This window comes from Nicotiana tabacum, chromosome 21 (genome assembly GCF_000715075.1).
Source record: "Nicotiana tabacum cultivar K326 chromosome 21, ASM71507v2, whole genome shotgun sequence".
Classification (NCBI taxonomy): Eukaryota; Viridiplantae; Streptophyta; class Magnoliopsida; order Solanales; family Solanaceae; genus Nicotiana; species Nicotiana tabacum.
Window position 1 is genome coordinate 37450500 of NC_134100.1, and position 22594 is coordinate 37473093.

The 22594-nt window shown below is 34.0% G+C and overlaps 1 protein-coding gene across 41 annotated transcripts; it reads left to right on the forward strand.

The window, feature by feature from the left end:
• The first annotated feature begins 448 nt into the window (after positions 1 to 448).
• On the forward strand, positions 449 to 14138 carry LOC107811201 (uncharacterized). Of its 41 annotated transcripts, XR_012704582.1 has the most exons (19): positions 1535 to 1667; positions 2183 to 2491; positions 3184 to 3245; positions 3443 to 3479; positions 3733 to 3955; positions 4062 to 4196; positions 5196 to 5292; positions 8441 to 8596; positions 8759 to 8854; positions 9181 to 9268; positions 9783 to 9904; positions 10211 to 10332; positions 10416 to 10509; positions 10622 to 10748; positions 10841 to 11001; positions 11099 to 11222; positions 11325 to 11640; positions 12879 to 13015; positions 13901 to 14138. XR_012704582.1 is itself a non-coding variant. In XM_075242371.1 (4 exons), the coding sequence occupies exons 1-4, from the start codon at positions 3923 to 3925 to the stop codon at positions 9196 to 9198; spliced, it is 303 nt and encodes a 100-aa protein (XP_075098472.1). In that variant the 5' UTR covers positions 3780 to 3922; the 3' UTR covers positions 9199 to 9272. The 41 variants fall into 41 exon arrangements, 1 of the variants encoding a protein (XP_075098472.1); XR_012704572.1 differs by lacking the exons at positions 4062 to 4196; positions 5196 to 5292 and having other exon boundaries at positions 8759 to 9268; XR_012704590.1 differs by lacking the exons at positions 4062 to 4196; positions 5196 to 5292 and having other exon boundaries at positions 8759 to 9268; positions 11325 to 11635.
• Positions 14139 to 22594: the final 8456 nt, after the last annotated feature.

The window sequence follows — 22594 nt, forward strand, 5'->3', positions numbered from 1 at the left end:
CCTTTCTGTGGTTGATTTTCTCCCCCTTTCTCTCGTCATGTGCATCTCCATCGCCGGCTAAATAATTACAATTATACTTCTATATCTTTTGAATTATATTTAATTATTGACTTTCTAGAAGTTGCAGCTTTTCAAAATTCTTGAAATTTGAATTATACGGGAACAAACTTTTTAGGCCAAATACATAAGTGGACCCTTGAACTTGCTATTTTTTCTATTTAGACACTCCTATTGAACACTTGAACTCAAGCTCAAGTGTATCTATTAAACACACATGGATGACATGGCACCGTGCGTGTGAAACATCAAACTTGAGCGCGTGAGGGCCAGAAAACAAATTTTCCTTCTTCTACATTCTCTCCCTGTCACTTCATCCATCCACGAAGAAACAAAAACAGAAAAGTTATAACTCGCCACCGCTGACTGTGAGTGAATCCTATCAACTAGACTCTTCCGAAACTCAACCAAACCCACCCCACCCTCGACCTCCTAATCATCTATATGCCATTACAGCCCCCCTCTCGTCTTCTTCATTCAAAGTGTACGGTTGGATGTTGTCATCTCTATTTCACCCCATTTCTCATTTTTTATATTTCTGTCAGAGAATTTAGATCATATGGGTGTCGTAACTTAGGAGGAATTGCTTATGAGCGAGGTGGTTGACTTTTATTCTAGTAGGTGTATTTCCTTTATATTTGCAGCAGATATGAAATTGATTCATTATCTTAAATCATTGAGCTTGTCGTCTTTGATTGAATCAAATCACATGAACTTTCTGACAAAATTGGTAATCTAGAGCAAAAATGAGAAATGAACTCCACATCCATCTGCGAGCAAAATAATTGGGTTATAGCGTCGAGTCAATTTTGAAAGAATTGTTTGATTGTATAACAGTGGAATGGTGTTGTATGTATAACAGTGAAATGGGGATTTTGAGAAGAAAATAATATTGTAGATGAGAGAGGCGTTCTTTCTCTTTTTCTTTTCTAAAAATCACACCTGTCACCTAATGATTCGCTTGTTTTGTCATGTCAGAGTGTGTGAAACTCACACATTTAGTTTTTGAAAAAGATTATGTGTAAGATGTCTTATTGCTATACAGAAACTTGAGTTTAGGTGTCCAATAGGTCATAGTTTTAGTTCAAGTATTTAAATGAATTTTTTTGACAAGTTTAAGGGGCTGTATATCTATTCAACCAACTTTTTATATCATGTGGTCATGATATCTATGGGTTGTTTGGTAGGATGTATTAGGAAAAATAATAAATGTATTAGCTTTGATATTATTAATTTCTTATTTGGTAGTATTTTTTTAATTTATATATAATTAATACTTGTATTAGTTATATATCATATTCAATGCTATTCATATACATAGCAAATCATGTGATTAGTAATACCATAATTTTTAATATATGTATAAAAACAGAACTGACCTTTCAAAAATTTTAATATACCAGACCAAATAGTCAATAAAAAATAATCCTAGTTTATTATATATTTCAATATTATTTTTTTATTTTTCTACTAAGAATGTTAAACCAATGGACGTATGGAAACATAGAATACATCTACACTATTCTAGAAAAGTTACTCTATCAAAACCCCAACTCTCATTGTTCGGTCACTTCATCTACATTGTCCGGACACTTTATCTCATTTACTCTGTAAGTCACTTTCATCTTCTCACTTTCATCTCCTTCACTCTTTTGTAAGTTTAGTTCATCTTCTCAACTAGCTTGGTAAATTTTTTTCTTATCTCCTTTCCGATTTTATGCTGTAATTTTTTTGTAGGTGCCATTATTGTTCATTTAAACTTCTACCAAAAATTACTTTATCAATTTTTTCTATCTACTTTGAATGTTCCGATTTCAGAAGAATTCTTGTGAACTGTATCAGTAGAAAGATAAGAAATTCCATCTTGTAATTTTGTACACATAGCCATCTCAAGTTGTTCAAGTTGTTGCGCAACTTTAGCCAGATCTTAAGATTTAACCTTATAGTCCAAAACAGCTAAAAGCTCATCCCTTCCAGCATCTGGTTGTTCTTCTTCAAAAATCTTGGATTTACTAGAAGAAGAGCCATCTTGGAATTTTTCTCTATCACGATCTCTTTCATTTTCTTGGGATTTTCTCTAATGGGGTTTAATCTTTTTCCTTCTTTTTTTTTTCCGGATTATTAGGTGTGTGTGACAAGTGCTGGATTTTGACAAGGAATTGGTTTACTAGAAAGCTGGATGATGAATGGAGGAGTTTGAAGAAGGAAAAAGTCTGATTTTTTTGCTTGGTTTTTGCATCAACTTTCAGATTTTTGGGGACTACTTTGTTTCTTTTTGATTTGAATATTTATTTTCTTTTTGAGAGTTGTGAGACAGAGAAGAGAGTGTAAGAGGAAGTGCTCGTGAAGAGGGCCCAACCACTTTATCTCATTTACTCTTTAAGTCAGTTTCATCTTCTTTGCTCACACTCACTTTCATCTCCTTCACTCTTTTGTAAGTTTGATTCATCTTCTCAACTAGCTTGGTAAATTTTTTTTCTCATCTCCTTTTCGATTTTATGCTGAATTTTTTTTGTAGGTGCCATTATTGTTCATTTAAACTTATACCAAGAATTACTTTATCAGTTTTTTCCATCTACTTTGAATGTTCCTAATTCAGATCTGAATTTCTCCTACTTTTATTTCCCAAGAACTATTTTATCAGTTTTTTTTCATCTACTTTGGGTGTTCCAATTTCAGATAAAAACAATGCTTTGTCTGTCTAAAAACTGTAGCTTATGTTCACAAAACAAATACTCCTAGAAAGAATAGCCATTATCTGCTTAGGTTTGTTCAAATATTAACGTGCTACACCAAGATTCCTCCTTGACATATTTTACTTTCAAATATTTATATACTCCATTAATAAGCAACCACAATATTGCCAACAAAGCTAACTGTATTCAATGTTTACACAAACCAATAAATACAAAAAAAATTTAAGGCTCTGTATTGTACTACTTTTCTCTTGGTATTTTAGGGTAGAACTTTTTTATTGGGTTTATTTAATCTTTGAATATGAGTTAAGATATAAACAATATAATAATGTCTTTTACTCTTGTAATTTTGAATATTATCTATCTTTTTCAGGCTGCGGTTGCCTATTATTGACACTTTTCTTTATTTGTTTTATTTTTCTTATTATAGGGCTCACTGTCTGTTGTGATAGTTGTGTGTTCGTGCGTTTTAATAGCAAAAATCACCGTGTGGTAAGTACTGCTCTTCTGCTAGATTTATTCATTAATATTTTTCTCTTACCTTCTTCGTATTAAGGAGGTGTTGACCAGATCATCAAAATTTTTTGATTTTGGAAACAACATTCCCTCTGTCTATCTTAGTCGTTTGTCATTTATTTATTTTAATTGTTTTTGACGAGTAAAGAATTTACTCATTTTATTCATTTCAGGTCATCCCATCATACTTTAACTCTTTTTAACTAAAAGGTAATCTATTATATTCAGAATCAGTTATGAAATTTATATCATTACCTAAGTTGCTTTTGTTTGTGATATATGCCATTATGATTAAACTTACATAACTTATAAGCATATCATTACATGTATCTAAAATTTCAGTGTTTTCCTTTTCAAGCCTTAATAATAAGAAAAATATCCCGGCAATAGATAAGTTGCCTTAATGGCGAATAGAAACCATGAAAATGACCAGGCCTTTGGAAAATCACATGCTGACAAACAGGCTAGGCGACGCGAATTATATAGACTGATGCCACCTGATAAAAAAGAGGCCCTTTTGGCATGACGGCGTGCAAACAGAGCTGAACTGAAAAGACGACGGTCTACTGAATCTTCAATTAGTGTTGATGCAGCTAACGCATCATCCTCTAACGCAACCAATGTTTCTACCAACCAAAGTTCTCTTATTATAAATGACCCATTGCCTTTTTCAAGGAAAAGAACAGGTATGACTAAAAATCAAGGTTTGTTTAAACTGCATCTACTAAGAACAGTAGTGATTACCTTTTTCTGAGTTAATAATCTACTCAATACTAGAGTTTTCGTATGCAGGGAACGTTTTCACAAAATCTGGTGGTTCGAGTAGTATGCAAGCAGAAAATACTTACGTTAAATTAAAAGAAATACCAAAATGCCAATTTTGTGGAGCAAAAAAATTTGAATATGAACCGCCTGCATTCTGTTGTGGTAACGGTTCTATTCAACTAATTTCACATGAAATGCCAACAGAGTTAAGAAACCTTTATCTGGGAAATAGTGAGGAATCAAAACATTTTCGAACTTACATTAGAACATACAATAAAATGTTTGCGTTCACATCCCTTGGTGTAGCTTATGACAAAGAGCTAGCAAAAAGAAATAATGGTATCTATACATTCCGTGTTCAAGGGCAAATGTATCATTTCATAAATGACTTGATACCAGCTGATCAAAAAGGAAAAAACTTTCAGTTATACTTCTTTGATAGTGAAAATGAAGTGAGAAATCGAATGGCTTGTTCAAATAAATTGAATGAAGATATTGTAAAAAGTTTGATGAATATACTAAAAATTAATCCATACTCAATGTTTTTGAAATCCTAAATAAATATTCCACAATTATCTAATTTTTATATTGCGTTTAAGAGTGATGCTGGTTTAGATCAACGAGTATATAACCTACCAACTGTATCAGAAGTTGCAGGTATATGGGTCGAACAAGATATCAATAATTCTATTCATGCACCACATATCCGTATATATACGAAAAGTGATAGAAGTCAGCTGGTTAATTATTATTATGGTTGTTATGATCCATTACAATATCCATTATTGTTCCCTCATGGTCAAAATGGATGGCATTGTGGTATTAAGAAAATTAAGCATTCTACTGGTAAATCAATAACGCGAACATACTGTGAACATGAACAATTACCGAGTGTAATGAATATGTGTTCAATTGATGGATTACTCGATATGGAAGCTGAGGTTTTGCAAAAAGGAAAACGAAAAAGAGACAATGTTTCTTGTCGTGAATATTATTGTTACAAACTTCAAATAAGAGATGATGAAAATATACTTTTACATGCTGGAAGATTATTCCAACAATATATTGTGGATGAATGGATAAAAATTGAAAGCCAAAGATTAGACTTTGCTTCTTTTAATCAGAATTTATTCAGAGTTGATGTATTAGGTGGGCTCTTAGATATTCTACGATGTGGGGAAAGAGAAGCTTCACAAGTTGGAAAACAAAAAATACTCCCACTTAGCTTTACAGGAGGCCCAAGAGATATGCGTCGAAGGTATATGGATGCTATTGCATTAGTGCAACATTTTAGAAAACCAGATATATTTTTGACTATGACGTGTAATCCTTCTTGGCCTGAAATAAAAGAAAACCTTCTAACGATAGATTAAACACAAAATAGACCCGATTTAGTTAGTCGAGTATTTAGAGCAAAACTAGAAGAGTTGAAAAAGGATATTCTCAAAACACAAATATTTGGTTAAGTCACAGCATTTATGTATACAGTGGAATTCCAAAAATGGGGACTTCCACATGCTCATTTTCTTATAATACTTGATGAAAAATACAGATTACTAACTCCTGAAGCATATGACCGATTTGTATGTGCTGAATTACCGGATAAAAAAGAAAATCCCTACACTATATTCACTTGTTACAGATCACATGATGCACGGTCCATGCGGAGAATTAAATCCAACAAATTCTTGTATGAAAAAAAAAGGTCATTGTAAATTTAAGTATCCAAAAGAGTTTGCAGAACAAACAACTAAAGGAAAAAATTCGTATCCAATTTATAGAAGATGAAACACAGATAAGAAAGTGCAAATAAGAGGACACCTTCTTGATAATTCATGGGTTGTTCCTTATAATTCATATTTACTTTGTAGGTTCAACTGTCATATGAATGTAGAGATATGCTCTGATATTAAAGTTGTTAAGTACATTTATAAGTATATTTGCAAAGGACATGATAAAATTGCATTTCATATACATGCTAATGATACAAACATAGAGATAAGATGAAATAAAGGAATACCAATCTGCTAGGTGGGTGTCACCACCTGAGGCAACATGGCGTATATTTGCTTTCCCTATTAGTGAAATGTTTCCAAATGTATATCATCTTCAGCTACATCTTGATGGACAACAACTTGTTTCTTTCAAGAATACAGACAATATTAGTAGAATTGTGAACAATCCAATGGTTAAGAAAACAATGTAAACTGAGTTTTTTTTAATGAATCGAGAAAACAAAGATGCTATGGACTTAAATTTATTATATCGAGAATTTCCAGAATACTTTGTATGGTCAACAAGAGAAAAAACATGGACACCTCGTCAACGAGGAAGTGCCATTGGTCGTGTGGTGACATGTCATCCAATTGAAGGGGAAAGATACTATCTTAGATTGCTTCTAATGAATGTGAGAGGACCAAAATCATATGAAGATTTGCAAACTGTAAATGGAGTACAATGTAAAACATTTAGAGAAGCTGCAGAAAAAAGAGGATTATTACTTTGTGATAACAATTTGGTAGAATGTATGTCTGAAGCTGTAAGTTATCAAATGCCATCAAGTTTAAGACAATTATTTGCTATGTTATTAATCTATTGTAATCCAGCTAATCCAAAAGAATTGTGGGAAAAATTTGAAAACCCAATGTCTGAAGATTTCAAAAAAGACTCGAATATTGATGGAAGAGAAATCTGTTACAAAGTGTTAAACCATATTAACAATATTCTTCATTCAATGGGCCGTGATATTAATGAATTTGAACTAATTTTAGAAATGATAAAGCCATCTACAATAGCAAAAGAAGCTAAAGATGTTCATTTCGAAAGAAATATTATTGTTAGCGAACAAGATTTAATATTAGAAAACAAATTAAATATTGAACAAAGAAGAGCTTACAATATGATTCTTGACATAATATTTTCAAATAGACCAGGGGCATTCTTTATTGACGGTCCTAGTGGAACTGGTAAAAGCTTTTTATATCGTGCTTTATTAGCTACTGTGAGGCACAGAGGATTCATAGCTTTAGCAACTGCAAGTTCCGGTGTTGCAGCTTCACTTCTTCCTGGAGGTCGAACTGCTCATTCCCGCTTTAAAATTCCCATTGATGTTAATGAGAACTTCACCTGCAATATTAGTAAGCAAAGTTCATTAGCATCTTTAATACAAGATGCAAAACTAATTGTATGGGATGAAATTTCAATGGCAAAAAAGGAAACGGTAGAGGCATTCAATTTGCTTTTAAGAGATCTAATGGAAACTAATATACTATTTGGTGGAAAGGTAGTTGTCTTTAGTGGTGATTTTAGACAAACTCTTCCCGTGGTTCGTAGTGGAAAAAAGGAAGATTTTATTCGTGAAAGTTTATTGTTCTCCGAAATTTGGAATCAACTTGAAAAGTTACAACTATCAGAGAATATGCGTGCGAAAACAGATCCTGCTTTTTGTGAATATTTAATGAGAATTGGTGATGGAAAAGAAAGACAAAATGCCTATGGAAAAATTGAAATTCCTCATTCTCTCATTATTCCATTTACTTCTGAAAAAGAATCTTTGAATATGCTCTTTCGAGTTACTTATCCCGATTTATACAATTGTCATTCAAATGCTTCTTTTATTACTTCTCGTGTTATTCTAACAACCAAAAATGATTTCGTTGATGAAATAAATGACATGCTTCTTGCTCAATTTCCAACCACCGAAAAAGTTTACATTGCTACTGATGAGACAATTGATCCAAAAGATCAGAGTGAGTATGAAGATTTTTTGCACACGTTAAATCCTGCTGGTTTGCCTCCTTATACATTATCTTTGAAGAAAAATTGCCCGATTATGTTATTAAGAAATCTGAATCCCAGTGAAGGTTTATGCAATGAAACACGATTAATATGTAATAATTTTAAAACTCATGTCATCAGTGCAACAATATCTAGCGGCGATTTTAAAAATAGACATGTATTTATTCCGCGAATACCACTCATGACATCAGAAGATGAGAAATTACCCCTCCCTTTTAAAAGAACACAATTTCCAGTTCGATTATGTTTCGCCATGACAATAAACAAAGCTCAAGGTCAAATATTAGATTTTGTGGGTATCTATTTGCGCGAACCTGTCTTTTCTCATGGTCAATTGTATGTTGCTTTATCAAGAGCCAAAAGCTCTAATTGTGTGAAAGTATTAATAAGACCACCTACGGCTGACGACGATGATGATCACTCTACATATAATATAGTCTATGATGAAATTATTAAAAAAGCTTTTTCTTGACCATATGCTACAATTTCTTATGGTAAATCAAATTATAACTTGATTTTTTTCTATATTCTTTCATTTATGTTAAACTTTGTTTATTTTTATTGTTAAAGTATACTGTTATACTAATATTAATATGTTGTAATTGCAGATTAAGTCCACTATGGGTGAAAGGTTAACTATCAACATGATCACTCCCAAAACAAAAGAATGGACCTGTAAGATCCAAGTAATTGATAAAGGTCGTCCCAAAGACAACAAAGAGAAAACCAAAAAATATCAACTCATGACTTTACAGGATGAAGAGGTATTCTTTTTTAAACAATTTTGCCAAAAGTAATTGAATTAATCCATTTTTGCTCATATATTAGAGGTTGCTCATATTAAAATTTTGTATATTTTGTTGGTATAATTTCCCCCAATTTAATTAAATATGATTATAATCTAACCATATCTTATTTTCTTACAGGAAAATCAAATTCAGGCCATCATGTTCAATGCTGATATAACGCATTTTGAAGATCTATTTGAACCTTTCCACACTCCCTTGGTGTCAGTTGCACAGGTGAAGGAGTCATCTTATTTATATGGAAATCCACTTAACAAATTCACTTGAACAATCGATAAAAGAACCATTGTTGAGCCAATTGAAAAGGTCACTCCTCCTGAGGATCCATTACCTCCGCCAACGCGGCTAACTATCACTGCGTTTGACACTTTCGAGTATCAACCTAAAGAATCTGAATTTGGTATTCAAAGATTTAATTATCTATATTTGTGCATATACAAACCATTTATTGTACCTTCTCAAAAATCTTTTCATTGTTATGGCACAATGATTTTCATAATTTGTTAACTTACTTGTTGTTTCTTTTTTTGGTTTAACGTAAGATGTCCTTGCTATTGTGATTAATGGCGGTCCTTCAACATATGCTGCAAATGGAAGAAGAATTCAAGAATTTATCATTATGGATAAGCAGTAAGGATATACCTCCTATTCCTTTTCCCTATTTCTTTTGTTGTTCCTTATCTTCCTTCACTTCCTCCTCCTCCTCATCAACCACCTCTCTTTTTTCGGTTGTAACTGCTGGTTTTATCTTTTTGTGGCAAAAAAAAAAAATTCACATGATTCAACTATGATGTTGTTTTTGTCTTTTTATGCATCGTCTAGCAATGCCTATATATTGACTAATAATTTGAAATCATATATATGATATTAATTCAGAACTTTAGTTTTTTAATCATTTGTAGCATTTTAGTATGAGATCGTATTTCCATAGTGTAGTATTGTTGAGTGGTAAGAGGGTGAAGCACTCGCAACCTTGTAATATGGTTCTTGTTAAATCAAGCACACAGAGAAATATTTTTTGGCTAAGCTAAATATTTGTTATTGTTCATTTGAGGTTTACTTCACAGTCTAAGTTGTCAAACTTAGCTATTACTTTTTATTACTCCAATATATTATTTGAACATCTTCTATTCATTTTTTACAGGAAAAAAACAACAAAATTCACACTCTGGGAAGATTTCATTGATATTTATGGGAATAAACTTTTGAAACAACTGAATGAATACCCGGTTATTCTTGCTAGAAAAATTGGCAGATCATCATCAGGTATTAGTACATACATGATTTTACCCTTTTCCTTTTCAAATATCAAACAGTGAAATCAAATCTTAATATTTGAATGCATGTAGGGTCGTCGAATGTAGTATTGTTGAGTGGTAAGAGGGTGAAGCACTCGCAACCTTGTAATATGGTTCTTGTTAAATCAAGCACACAGAGAAATATTTTTTGGCTAAGCTAAATATTTGTTATTGTTCATTTGAGGTTTACTTCACAGTCTAAGTTGTCAAACTTAGCTATTACTTTTTATTACTCCAATATATTATTTGAACATCTTCTATTCATTTTTTACAGGAAAAAAACAACAAAATTCACACTCTGGGAAGATTTCATTGATATTTATGGGAATAAACTTTTGAAACAACTGAATGAATACCCGGTTATTCTTGCTAGAAAAATTGGCAGATCATCATCAGGTATTAGTACATACATGATTTTACCCTTTTCCTTTTCAAATATCAAACAGTGAAATCAAATCTTAATATTTGAATGCATGTAGGGTCGTCGAACAAATTCAGTGGACTGTCGAACAAATTTAGTACAACAATCCAATTCAATCCTCCTTACCCACAAGCTGTTGAGTTGAAGTCATGGTATTATGCATGTATTTCTTTGTGAATTATGCATAAGTAGAAACATATTATTGATATAATAATGCATTAATATATACAAGAACAATTTTTTAAGATTTTAACTTTCTTGTAGGGCCAAAACAATTGAACCAATGCTTAATGCATACAAGGTAAAGAGTACATCTTCCACAGGCTATGTTATGGTGGTGCCCTTTGAGGATGAAATCATAGCTATTTCCAATATCCAAGCGCAACCTCAAGTAAGAACAACATAAATTGTATTATTCTACCGAAATTTAATTATTTTTAGTAGTCACAAAAAAGAAATATGTGGCATTCTTGAATTATATAGGGACAAGTATTTTATGTTGAGGCTGAACTTTCTCTGCCAAATGAGAATCAACGCTTTTGTGTGTTATCTTGTTCTGACTGTAAGCAATTGTTCACGAGATCTTTCTCTTGGAGGACAATTTATTGTACAAATTGTCAACGATCCACTCATCTAATTCCAAGGTATAAATGCTACTAGATTCTTCTATATGACTATTTAGAGTTCATAGTTGTTTAGTTTTTATTCATCTAACCAAATATTTGTTCTACATTATAACAGATGTCAATTTGAAGTCACTGTTAGAGATAATAGTAGTTTTGCAACAGCCATTATTTCTGACAAACATGCCGAGAAAATGTTAAGCCTCAGCTCAGAAGAAATTTATGACATCTACCATGTCAAGGTACATATTTCATATTACTGTTAGCTTCAAAAACATACAAACAAATATCAATGGCAAAATGACCCCCCTTTGATACGTAACTAACCAATTTCATCCTCCCAGAGACAAATTTTACCTCTTGCAGATGTGCAGAAACAGTTGAGTGGAAAGATATTCAAAATTCAAATGAAAAAATTATTTACAAAATATCATGATACAGTGCAAAAGTTGTCTATTTTATCTTACATGAACAAAGACAATGAGATCCACCAAGAGTTCCCGCCAACCATGATGGATGTTGCCGAGGGGAGAAAAAGCAAAATTGAACATCTTAGCTTGGAGGGAAGAGAATCTCAAGAGACAACTAACAAAGACGATGCTTTCCACTACAAGCGGGGCTTGGAAATAAAGACTCCTCTTTTGAAAAAGTAATTGTAAGGTATTTGAACTTTCTAATAAAGTTGTTCTTTTATCTGCTCATATTAATCAATTTGTGTGTTTCTCTTTTTATTGTTTCTAATTACATTGAAGGTTAGAGCTTAAATCTTGGTATTATAAGTTTATCTTGATTTTATCGGCTATTTGCTCTATACATGCCATGGGGATCAATTGCCAGTGTTGATCAGTTTGTGTGTCATTGCTTGATCTTGATGAATCAAATGTGCAATAGATATTGGACTGTTAAGATGGTCGTTGTAGTTGTTCAAATTGGTGTCTGTCTCCACCTCAAGGTCCAAATAATAGGGAATAAGAAAGAAAGTTTAAAAAGAAAAGTGAGCAACTGTATTTTGATGGATGGATTATAGGAACAATATTTTCTTGCCTCAATAAAAGAGGCATTCTTTTTTTGCTTTTCCTCCGTAAAAATAGCAGTTCTTCTGTTCTATCTTTGTATGTCATTCATCTTTGATTTTTAACTTCCAATGGCCGTCAACTTAAGATGTTTTCATGGAGTATAGAATGATATAGTTTGAGTTTAGTGTGAGGATAAAATATGAGTCAATTGGTTTTAATGATCTGGAGAACTACTTTGCTGGCAAGTATAACATGCGGTTTCTATAAAGTTATTTCTTGAAACAGAAAGATTAGGTTGTATATCTATTTTCGCTTTTCCCGTTTTTCTTTATCTAGGTAAAAAGTTGCCTCAATAAAATTTTTGCGTACAACTAGAAACTCTATCAATATGGGAATTTCTTCAGACACCATTCGAAGAATTCTATGACATACTGTGATGTGAATGAAAAAAAAAGATTATGTGGGAGGAATTCTCTAACATTATGTGATGTGAATAAAAAAAATAAAATCAAAAGATAGAAATATAGAGAATGGAAAATTTGCACTAGAGGGTGCATAATCATAGAGGTTTGAGAGAAAAGACAACATATCGAGGTGCCGCCAATTAAAGATAGGTTTGGGTGATGAAACTGAATAAATAATAGTACGAGGAAACTAAACCGATATATTTCCCAATTTCAAAGCTTTTATCTTTTATTTGATTGTTAAGATATCATTATTAATGGGGAGTAAATTTCTTGGCTTATTTCTTGAGAATGCATCATCTCTCAACACGTGTAATTACTACGTACACTTGTTCTTGCACTTCTTAGCATTGTTTAATTTTCCCTTGGAACGTTCTATCAATACAACATATTTACTTAATTTCACCTGCTCTCTTAGTTGAAGCCACATTTTCCTACTGTTTTGGGATGCATTTGAAGGCATTTTGCTGCTATTTTTGGATGCGGTTAAAGCCACAGCGATGTTGCTGCTTTCTACTTGTGGTTAAAGCAAATCTTTTGCTGGTGTAATATTAGGTTAGTTTACCTATTTACTATCTGTCTATGATACTATCCCATCTCCCATATTACTTAACTCATTCTCCATGGTTTATTAACATGTCAATGCAGAATGATTTAAGAAACAATCACCATGTCTTCCTCATTATTATATCACCTCTTCATATTTTGCTTAGTACTAAGTTCTTTTTCATTGCATGTATGTATTTTGCTTTAATGGATAGTTAACTAATCTGAATATGAAAGACGAAAAGAAAAGAATGTTTCTGATGTTAATGTTCTAAGTAGCTTTCTAACTGTTTGTGTGTATCATTATCCTTTTATTAAAGGAGTTTGTTCTTTCCCTGCTTTGGTTTTAGATGTCATAGAAAAGGACATAAGTATCTCCCTAGCTCATTTCTGTCCTAAGTCTATATTGACTTCTTTGTTCATTGTGATGCAGACACTAGCGTCTTTTGCACGAGTTACGAGGATAACATACTCGATTATTTGGTCAAATGCTTTAGTGGTCATGCTTGTATTTGTTTTTTCATTAATGACAATGTTGTAGATTGTACACTCGCTTCCCATTTCTCTTGCATAATTTTATCCAACAAAAGCTAAATTTGAGGAGATCTAGGAAAATCGTTTGCATGTTTTTAGTCTCGTGCAATTATTATTATGCATAGAATTGACTTTGCTTCGTTCAGTTCAATTTTCTTGGTAAAAATTCTATCAGGTATCAATGCAATTGATTGATCAATAATGGTGTAACAGAAGGCCTACTTATATTAATCTTGTAGAGGCATCATTCCACACTGAAAAAGTGCTTTAGAAAAAATGGATTGCATTGATATTACCCTAAAACTTAATTCATTATGTTATGTAAGTACTGAAACTTAGTCTTTTTCTGTGATTTTGCAGATGTCAGTACTTTTGTTGCACTACAATGAAGAACAATTACTGTATGGAGAAAGAATCACCTTTTGTGTATAGATACTCATGGATGTAAAAATTATGCTACTTTTGAAGTAAAATGCATCTCTTTTGGTCGATATGTAATACCTATATGTATATATTTAGTATTCTCATGGATGTGAATATTGTGTCACTTTCTAATTTCTGTCTCAATTTCTTCAATGCAATTTCATATCAAAACAAATTAATCACAAGTAGTAATTCCATATTCTACCGTATTGGGCCCGTGCTATGCACGGGCAAAAGCCATCTAGTATTAATAATAAGTCCTATTAAGTATTATTCTTATACATTTTACCAAACGACCTCTTAAAGTTTTGAACATTATACAAAGGTTTGTTCCGTTGCACTATGACCTTGTAAAATTTCTTTGGGTTCATATATTTCTAGTAAGGTACTTTCTTCCATTTGATACTTGTCGTAAAAGGTTACTAATATTCTTTGTTTTGTCATAGCCCTTCAAAGCTGTCCTCTCAGTTAAGTGTGGAGTGCATTTCTTTCACTTATTGTTTTTTGTGGAACAAAGTGCTGAAAACTTATTGAGCTTAGGCATTGGATGTCAAAATCATACATTCATGAGATTCAGTTGGCAGTATTGTTAATCAAATGATGTCTTTAATTTTCGTGGAGAGAAACAGGGGCGGCTCAAATCAGAGAAATTGAATAGCATGGAGGAGTTGTTAATTCTCACAAGCCATGTGGCCAAAGCCGAAAATAGACAAGAAATATGAGATATCCGCGGACATCAATGATGATTAAGCTGCGAGCGTCCGCAACTGGTTTCTTAAAAAGACTTGGATAGTCCAGCAGTTCCTTTTCAACTCAAGCACTGAAAATTGAACCGGAGAATCATCTCGGAGAACATTTGGGTCAAAGATTCCATATATTGCTCTTTGCTGGGAATAAACGTCCCACAAAAATAATATTTACGATAATAAATACGGAATAACAATATAGCATCGAGATACGGTGATCAACAAGAATAAAAGAGTGACAAGGACACCAAGACTTATACGTAAAAAATCCTTCTGAATAAGGAAAAAAATCACGAACCCAAGAGGAGCAAGTTATATCACTATAGGAGGAAATTTTACACTTTGTAGGTTCGAGTAAAATATTCCAAAGAACCACTACAACACTTAAAATAAACAACTCTCTTTTGATATTCCCATCTCACGGTAATATCACCCACATTCTCTATTTTCTTCGTAGACTTTTTTCTTATATCCTATATGTGATTCCTTAGTTTTTCCTCTCTCTCTTTGTTGGTGTATATAGAATGAAGAATTACTTCTCTATCTATAGTGAAGCTAAACGTAGCCTCCAAGCATAAAAAGAGAAAAAGGAAAATGATCCAAAATTTGTACTCCACAAAATATTTTGTTGGTCCTCAGTCATCTAAGAAAATTGGCACATGCCAATAACAATGGAATGAGATGGACCCACAACATCCCCTCCAGTCCCATTCACCTGAAGGAGGTAACACCAGGCTTCTAATTTGAGTGCATGTCGATAAATTTTTTGCATAGCTCAAACATATCTCTTGGAAACACCTTGATCAGCATATTTAAAGGATTCTTACTTGTAGGGATCTGCCTGACATGCATAGATCTGTCCACTATCTTCTCCCGAATCCAGTGATATCGCATGTAGATATGTTTTGCTCTTGCATGATACATGGTATTTTTACTCAAGTCTATTATACTTTGATTGTCACAATAGACTATATGCCTTCTAGTGCAATCCAAATTCTTGAAAAAATCGTTTCAGCCATACCATCTCCTTGCCAACTTCAGTAGTGACAATATACTCTATTTCAGTTGTAGAGAGTGCTATAAAACTTTTGCAACTTTGACTGCTATGATATAGCTCCACCTGCAAATGTGAACATGTATCAATTAGTAGATTTGCAATTATCAAGATCACATGCGATATCAACATCTGTGTAACCTTTCAAAATTGGATCAGATCCTCCAAAACACAAACAGTCTCCAGAGGTACCTTTCAGGTATCTGAGTATCTACTTGACTGCTTTCCAGTATTCGTTTTCATGATTTTCAAGGAACCTGCAAAGAACACCAACTGCATGAGCAATATTAGGTCTGGTGCATACCATTGCATACATAAATTTCCGACTACTGAAGAATACAGAATTTTGGCCATGCTCTCTTTATCATTCTTTGTTGTAGGACAGATCTTGTTGCTCTACTTCATATGACCAACAAGAGGTGTGCTGACTGGCTTAACGCTTTTCATGTTGAAGCGTTCTAGTACACATTCAATGTACTTCTCCTGAGATAGCTATAATATTTTACTTGTTCTATGACAAACAATTTTCATTCCCAAAATTTGTTGTGCTAGGCCAAGTCCTTCATATCAAATGACTTGGACAAATCTTCCTTCAACTTTGCAATCATCTCCTTGTCTTGTCCTACAATCGACATGTCATCCACAAATAATAACAATATAATAAAGTTATTGTCAGAAAATCTTTTGAAGTATACACATGGATCAGAATAGGTCTTTGTGTAGGTTTGACTTTTCATGAATGAGTCAAACTTCATGTACCACTATTTTAGTACCTACTTCAACCCATAAAGTTTCTTATTCAATTGTACACCATGTGTGTCTTTTTAGCTACTTTAAATCCTTCTGTGTAAAACCGCAGAGGTTTTCTAATACGATTGAGCCTAATTCAAGCTTAAGGAATAATTAGTGAGACTTCGAAGTACGTAGGGGCCCATGCGAGGATAGCATGGTCAATACTTGAGCATAAGGTCATAAGGGTTGAAGGTCCCTAGGTTGAGTGGATAAATACATGACTTGGAGGGTTTAGCAAATAAAGGAGGAACATAATTCTTGTAGCCAGGCGTAGCTAGGATGCGTAGCTAAAACCATGAAGAAGAGAAGAGGAGAAGGAGAAGCTTTAGTTGTGCGTACTAGGGTGTGTAGCTACACAACGAGGCATAGCTAAGGTAAGTAGCTACGCTCGCATGCATACCTAAAACCAGAGGGGAAAAAGAGGAACTTCAGATGCGTAGCTACACACTTGATTTTTTATAAATAGAAGGAGGCGGGGAGAGAGAAATTGAGCAATATTTTTGAAGCTTTGATATTTTAGAGAGAGAAAGGGGAAACTCCTACATCTAATAATCTTCAAGGTATGATTTCTTGGTACATCTATGATATTATAACATCATTATATGCTATAACTAACACATATATGAATCCATTCCGTGGAAATTCACTTGAATCTTGAAGAATCATCAAGAACACCAAAGACGATATTTTCTAGGGTTTGCTTCAAAAAGGTTAATTCTTCTAATTCAATCTCATTTATGAGATATAAATGAGTATATATATGGTATTCATGATATTGAGAAGTTGAATGTGAGTAACGCTAGTTGGATATTGATGGTTGATGGTTGGGGAAGACATGAATAGTAACTTGGGATAATAAATGAAATTGTTTAATTATTTATAATCCTAATAGACTATTAAGTACTATAAATGAGATTGTTAAGAATGGAGGAACACATTTGGTAGGAAAGATGAATCCAAAATATATATAGTCAAGAGTAAAGGTCTAAATGAGTCTTGTTAGGTATTGTTGAGCAACTCTTGACTCATGTTGGATATAATTGTGTAGATTGTGATTGGACTCTCATTCTTTCTTCTCATTCTATATTGTGAGTTAAAGCTAGAAACAAGATGTGAATTCCAATCTCCATTGAATTTCCGACGAGATCAACGAAGAAGAGTGATGGGAATGAGGTTTGAGATTCAAGTAATGACACTAGCTACTAGAGGAGTAGCCAAGAAGGTGTTGATGACCCTCCATTAAAATATAAAGGCAAAGGTCGGAAATGAATTGAAATAGGTACAACTCGAAGGAGGAATTAGTGAATTGGAAGAATTAGCTAAGGGCTAATGATATGTCTTAATGAAGATGAGATTACTATTATTATATGTTATCGTAACATCGAGAATCACTGAAAGTTGTGGTATAGAAACAAATAGGGGCATCTTAAGAAGATATGGCCCAAGGATATGTTTACAATCACTTGAGGGCAAAGGAAAATCAGTTATTGTGATAGTCACAAATTGTTAAGGACGAGTAGAGTATAAACCTAGTTGGTAAGGGAATAGAAGTGATGGTAGGTTAGGAACCCTTGTTTTAGCTATATTTTACACTCTAATTACTATTTTTTAATTGTATTTGAACCTCATTGCTAGTACTTTGTACTTATTACATGTGTTACGGTGTATGATGTGATTTCGAGTTGAGAAGTAATTTTGAAGATAAAATATATGATTTGGAGCTTTGAAGTCTGAGTAGAAGCCCAAGGAATTAAGTCGGAATCGTGTTCAGGGTTCGAGGACCAAGTCTGGATGTTAAAAATTGAGAAAAATTCCTACTCTGAGAAAACTACACTACCGCACCGCGTCGTTGGGTGTGCCATGCTAGTGCAAAATTCTTACAAAGTAAAAAGAATTAGCTCTCTGGAAAACCCCACATGCGCGGCGCATGTTGTGCCGCATGGGGCGGCGCGCTAGTACAAAATAGTGCCCTACTTTTCCCACTTCGGCTCAGAATGGTAGTTTCATCCGATCCCAATTCTACATGGTATAAATACACTAAAAACATGATTTTTAGAGGACTTTTGACCTACGGAAGATTGGAAGAGCATTGGAGACTCTAAGGCACAAGGATTTATCATTCTCTACTCAACTCAACACTCGAGTCTGGATTGAATTTATATTTTCTTGTTCAACTTTATTTGTGATGACTTTCTCCATGATTATGAAGTAGTTTACTTTAGGGTTTGACGAATATGATGCTTTGATTGATATTTGTGAATTTTAACTCTAATTATTTGCATGAATTCGTTTATGGAGCTTTGAATTGATTGAAATTTTGTTCACCAAATTATTTAATCAAAAGATAAATATTTTGGGTGATTATATTTACATTATTTTATTTGGTTTAGTTTAGTAATTCTTCTAAGTAATCGAAAGAGTTTTTTGAATGGTTGACTAAACTAAGTTAGGAGAATATTCGAGAGATGTTTTCCTAAAGACCAGTCCATTAACGTGTTCTTGTATACCTTCATAGTGCTTTATATTAGTTTACCTCATAGAGTGTGAGGCCCTGTAAAAGTTTGTCAAGAATTTGAGGTTTACGGTGCTAAGGTAGGCTAATGTGTTTTGAAAGATTGTAGATAAGTGGTACATACTTTTGGACTTGCAATGCATCCAGGAGTTGGTGGAAAACCTTTGTAGAAAAATGGTAATTCTGTGGTCCATTATACGACCGCATATCAGTTTCGCTGATCGCAGAGCCATCGCGGGTTGGATCAGGAGCAACTTAATTTTGAGGGCCATTTTGCGGTCCAATATGCGACCGCAGATGCATTTCGTGGATGACGTATCCGTCGCAAAAACCAACATGGGAACTTTAGGAAGGAGATTTTGCAGTCCAGTATGCGACCGCAGAATCATTATGCGGATTGCGGATCCGCTGTAGATCTGACCAGACCCAACCCAGATTTTTGAAAACCATTTCGTGGTCTAGTTCACGAACCACACAACCCTTTTGTGATGCATTGACAAGCTCAAAACACACATTTAAATTATGCTCGCTAGTCAAATATAGTATAGTATAATATCGTATTCACAAGGATTGTATTCAAATAATATTCTTGCAGTTTCTAGCTTGATTGCTATCCAAGATGATCAACAATTGAGATGTATATGATTTCTAACTAAAATTAACTAAGAGTCTAAAATTATTTACTAATGATAATCGACATAAGGAACAAGCAAGAGAGTTATCAGTGGGAGAAATTATGGGTTAATAGGATAGGTGTAAGATAATGGTCTAGGATCTAACTCTAGATAATTCACTTCTAATGTTCAAGTGAGTCTTTCGAATTCACTCAATTATTAGTTCAAACGTTCAGCTAAAACTCCTCTCTCGATTAAGTCTTAACCTCATGATATGAACCACATTAAACACGTGAAGATATGTAAGAATGCGTAGTGGATTGGTCTTTAGGAAAACCTCTTCCGATTATTCTCCTAACTAGGTTTAATCAATGATTCAACTAGTTTTTTCAAATTACTAAGAAGAATTAATGAACTCAACCAATAATATAATGCAAAGATATCACAAGTTATGCCTCTCTCGATTACATGAAGAAGTGAATATAGATGCAACAGTTAAATCATCCAAAAATGCTTCAATACATAAAACTAGAGTTATAATCCACAAACAATCATCAATACACCAAATCCATCAAATCCTAAAGGGAACTACTCCATAGGTATGGAGAAATTCATCACAAATAAAATTAAAGTATAGGAAAACATAAATTCAATCCAAACTCGGGTCTTGAGTGAGGAAGGAATGATGAAATCCTTGTGCTTTTTCTCTTCCAACTCCTCATTAGCCTCCTTAGGTTAAATATGTGTTAAAACTCCAGAAAATAACGTTTTCCATGTATTTATACCAAGTAGGGTTGGGCCTAGACGAAACCACCTTTTTCTAGCTGAAATAGGACAATTGCTATGTAAATATTGCACAGGCGCATCGCATGGGGCAACGTGCCATGCAGGGAATTAGTGGGGAAATCCAGAGAGCTCAACAATTCAACAGGCAGCAGAAATACACAGCCGCGTTGCACTATGCCTCGCACCCTGCGTCGCACTAGTGCAAATTTCTCAGAGTACGACTCAAATCTTGCATTTTGACGTCCAGACTTGGTCCTCGACCCCTGAACACAATCCCGGCTTAATCCCTTGGGATTTTACTCAGATTTCAAAGCTTCAAATAGCTCAAATTAGCTCCACAACATTTACATCACTCAGAATCACTCCTACAAGGTATAAAACACACAATAAGTGCAAAACACTACCAATTAAATCTCAAAACAAGTGAAGTGAATTAGAGTGCAATAAGCGACTAAAATACAAGATTATAGCCTACCATCAACACCCCATACTTAAACCATTGCTCGTCCTCGAGCAATCAAACTACACTTCATATAGACACGAACTTTTTCAACAACTCTTATAACTCATCATACCAAGAATATTTAAAACAGATTAAACACAATACCGTAATATCCTCGCCTCAAGATTTGACTCAAAAGCACCACACATTTTTCACAACCCGCTCACTTACTCTAACACAGAGGTCAATAACATTACCTTTCCTTCATGAATCAAGTGCCCTCATACAACAATAGAGAGTAGTTCCACACATAATAAAATTTAAGAATAATCAGGAACTCAAGATAGAAAGAATTGACTCACCCTCAGAAGTAACATTCATATGCCACAAAAGACGTACCATACGCTTCCCAGTAGTGTACTACTGTAACACCCCGAAAAATTTCGAAGTACTTAAGTGGTAAGCCCGGTAAATTTTGCAAAGAAAATAATGTTTCATGTGATTGATGTGATGCCAGACACGCATCCTATATCTATTCCACCCTACAGAATTGAAGGAGCTAAAGGAACAATTGAGAGATTTGTTAGAAAAGGGTTTTATCCGGCCAAGTGTGTCGCCTTGGGGCGCACCGGTCCTTTTTGTAAGAAAGAAAGATGGTTCATTGAGAATGTGTATTGACTATCGGCAACTTAATAAGGTAACAGTCAAAAATAAGTACCCACTGCCAAGGATAGATGACTTGTTTGATCAATTGCAAGGTGCCAGGTACTTCTCCAAAATTGATTTACGATCCGGGTATCACCAATTGAAGATCAGGGAGCGGGATATTCCGAAAATAACTTTTAGAACTCGGTATGAGCATTTTGAATTTCTGGTGATGTCTTTTGGACTAACAAATGCCCCAGCAGCCTTCATGGATCTTATGAATCGCGTTTTCAAGCCATTCCTCGACTATTTTGTGATAGTGTTTATTGACGATATTATTGTATATTCACGAAGTCGGGAAGACCATGCCGATCATCTCAGGGTAGTTCTGCAAACCCTGCATCAATACCAGTTATATGCAAAGTCTTCAAAGTGTGAATTTTGGTTTGAATCAGTCATATTCTTGGGTCATGTAGTTTCTAGTGAGAGAATTAAGGTTGATCCACAGAAAATTTCAGAGGTGAAGAATTGGCTGAGGCCTACAAGTCCAACAAAGATTCGCAGTTTCTTAGGCTTAGCTGGATATTACAGAAAGTTTGTGGAGGGGTTTTCTACTCTTGCCTCTCCATTGACTAAATTGACGCAGAAGGCAATTATGTTCCAATGGTCAGATGCTTGTGAAAAGAGTTTCCAGGAATTGAAAGCAAGACTGACTACGGCGCCGATATTGACTCTACCAGAGGGTATGAATGGATTTGTGGTATATTGTGATGCTTCATGAATCGGACTTGGGTGTGTATTAATGCAACATGGGAAGGTGATAGCTTATGCTTCTAGGCAACTAAAGAATCATGAAAAGAACTATCTAACACATGATTTAGAACTTGCGGCAGTGGTATTTGCATTAAAAATTTAGCGTCATTATTTATATGGGGTCCATGTTGATATATTCACGAACCATAAGAGCCTTCAATACATTTTCAAGCAGAAGGAATTTAATCTGAGGCAGAGAAGATGGCTTGAGTAACTCAAGGACTACG

What these genes read in the sequence shown, in the direction of transcription:
- LOC107811201 (XM_075242371.1), top strand. Translation starts at nt 3,923, where the DNA reads ATGACCCATTGCCTTTTTCAAGGAAAAGAACAG. An exon ending in TTTTTCAAGGAAAAGAACAG is followed by an intron (nt 3,956 to 8,440) that starts GTATGACTAAAA and finishes TTGTAATTGCAG; the next exon opens with ATTAAGTCCACTATGGGTGA. An exon ending in TGACTTTACAGGATGAAGAG is followed by an intron (nt 8,597 to 8,758) that starts GTATTCTTTTTT and finishes ATTTTCTTACAG; the next exon opens with GAAAATCAAATTCAGGCCAT.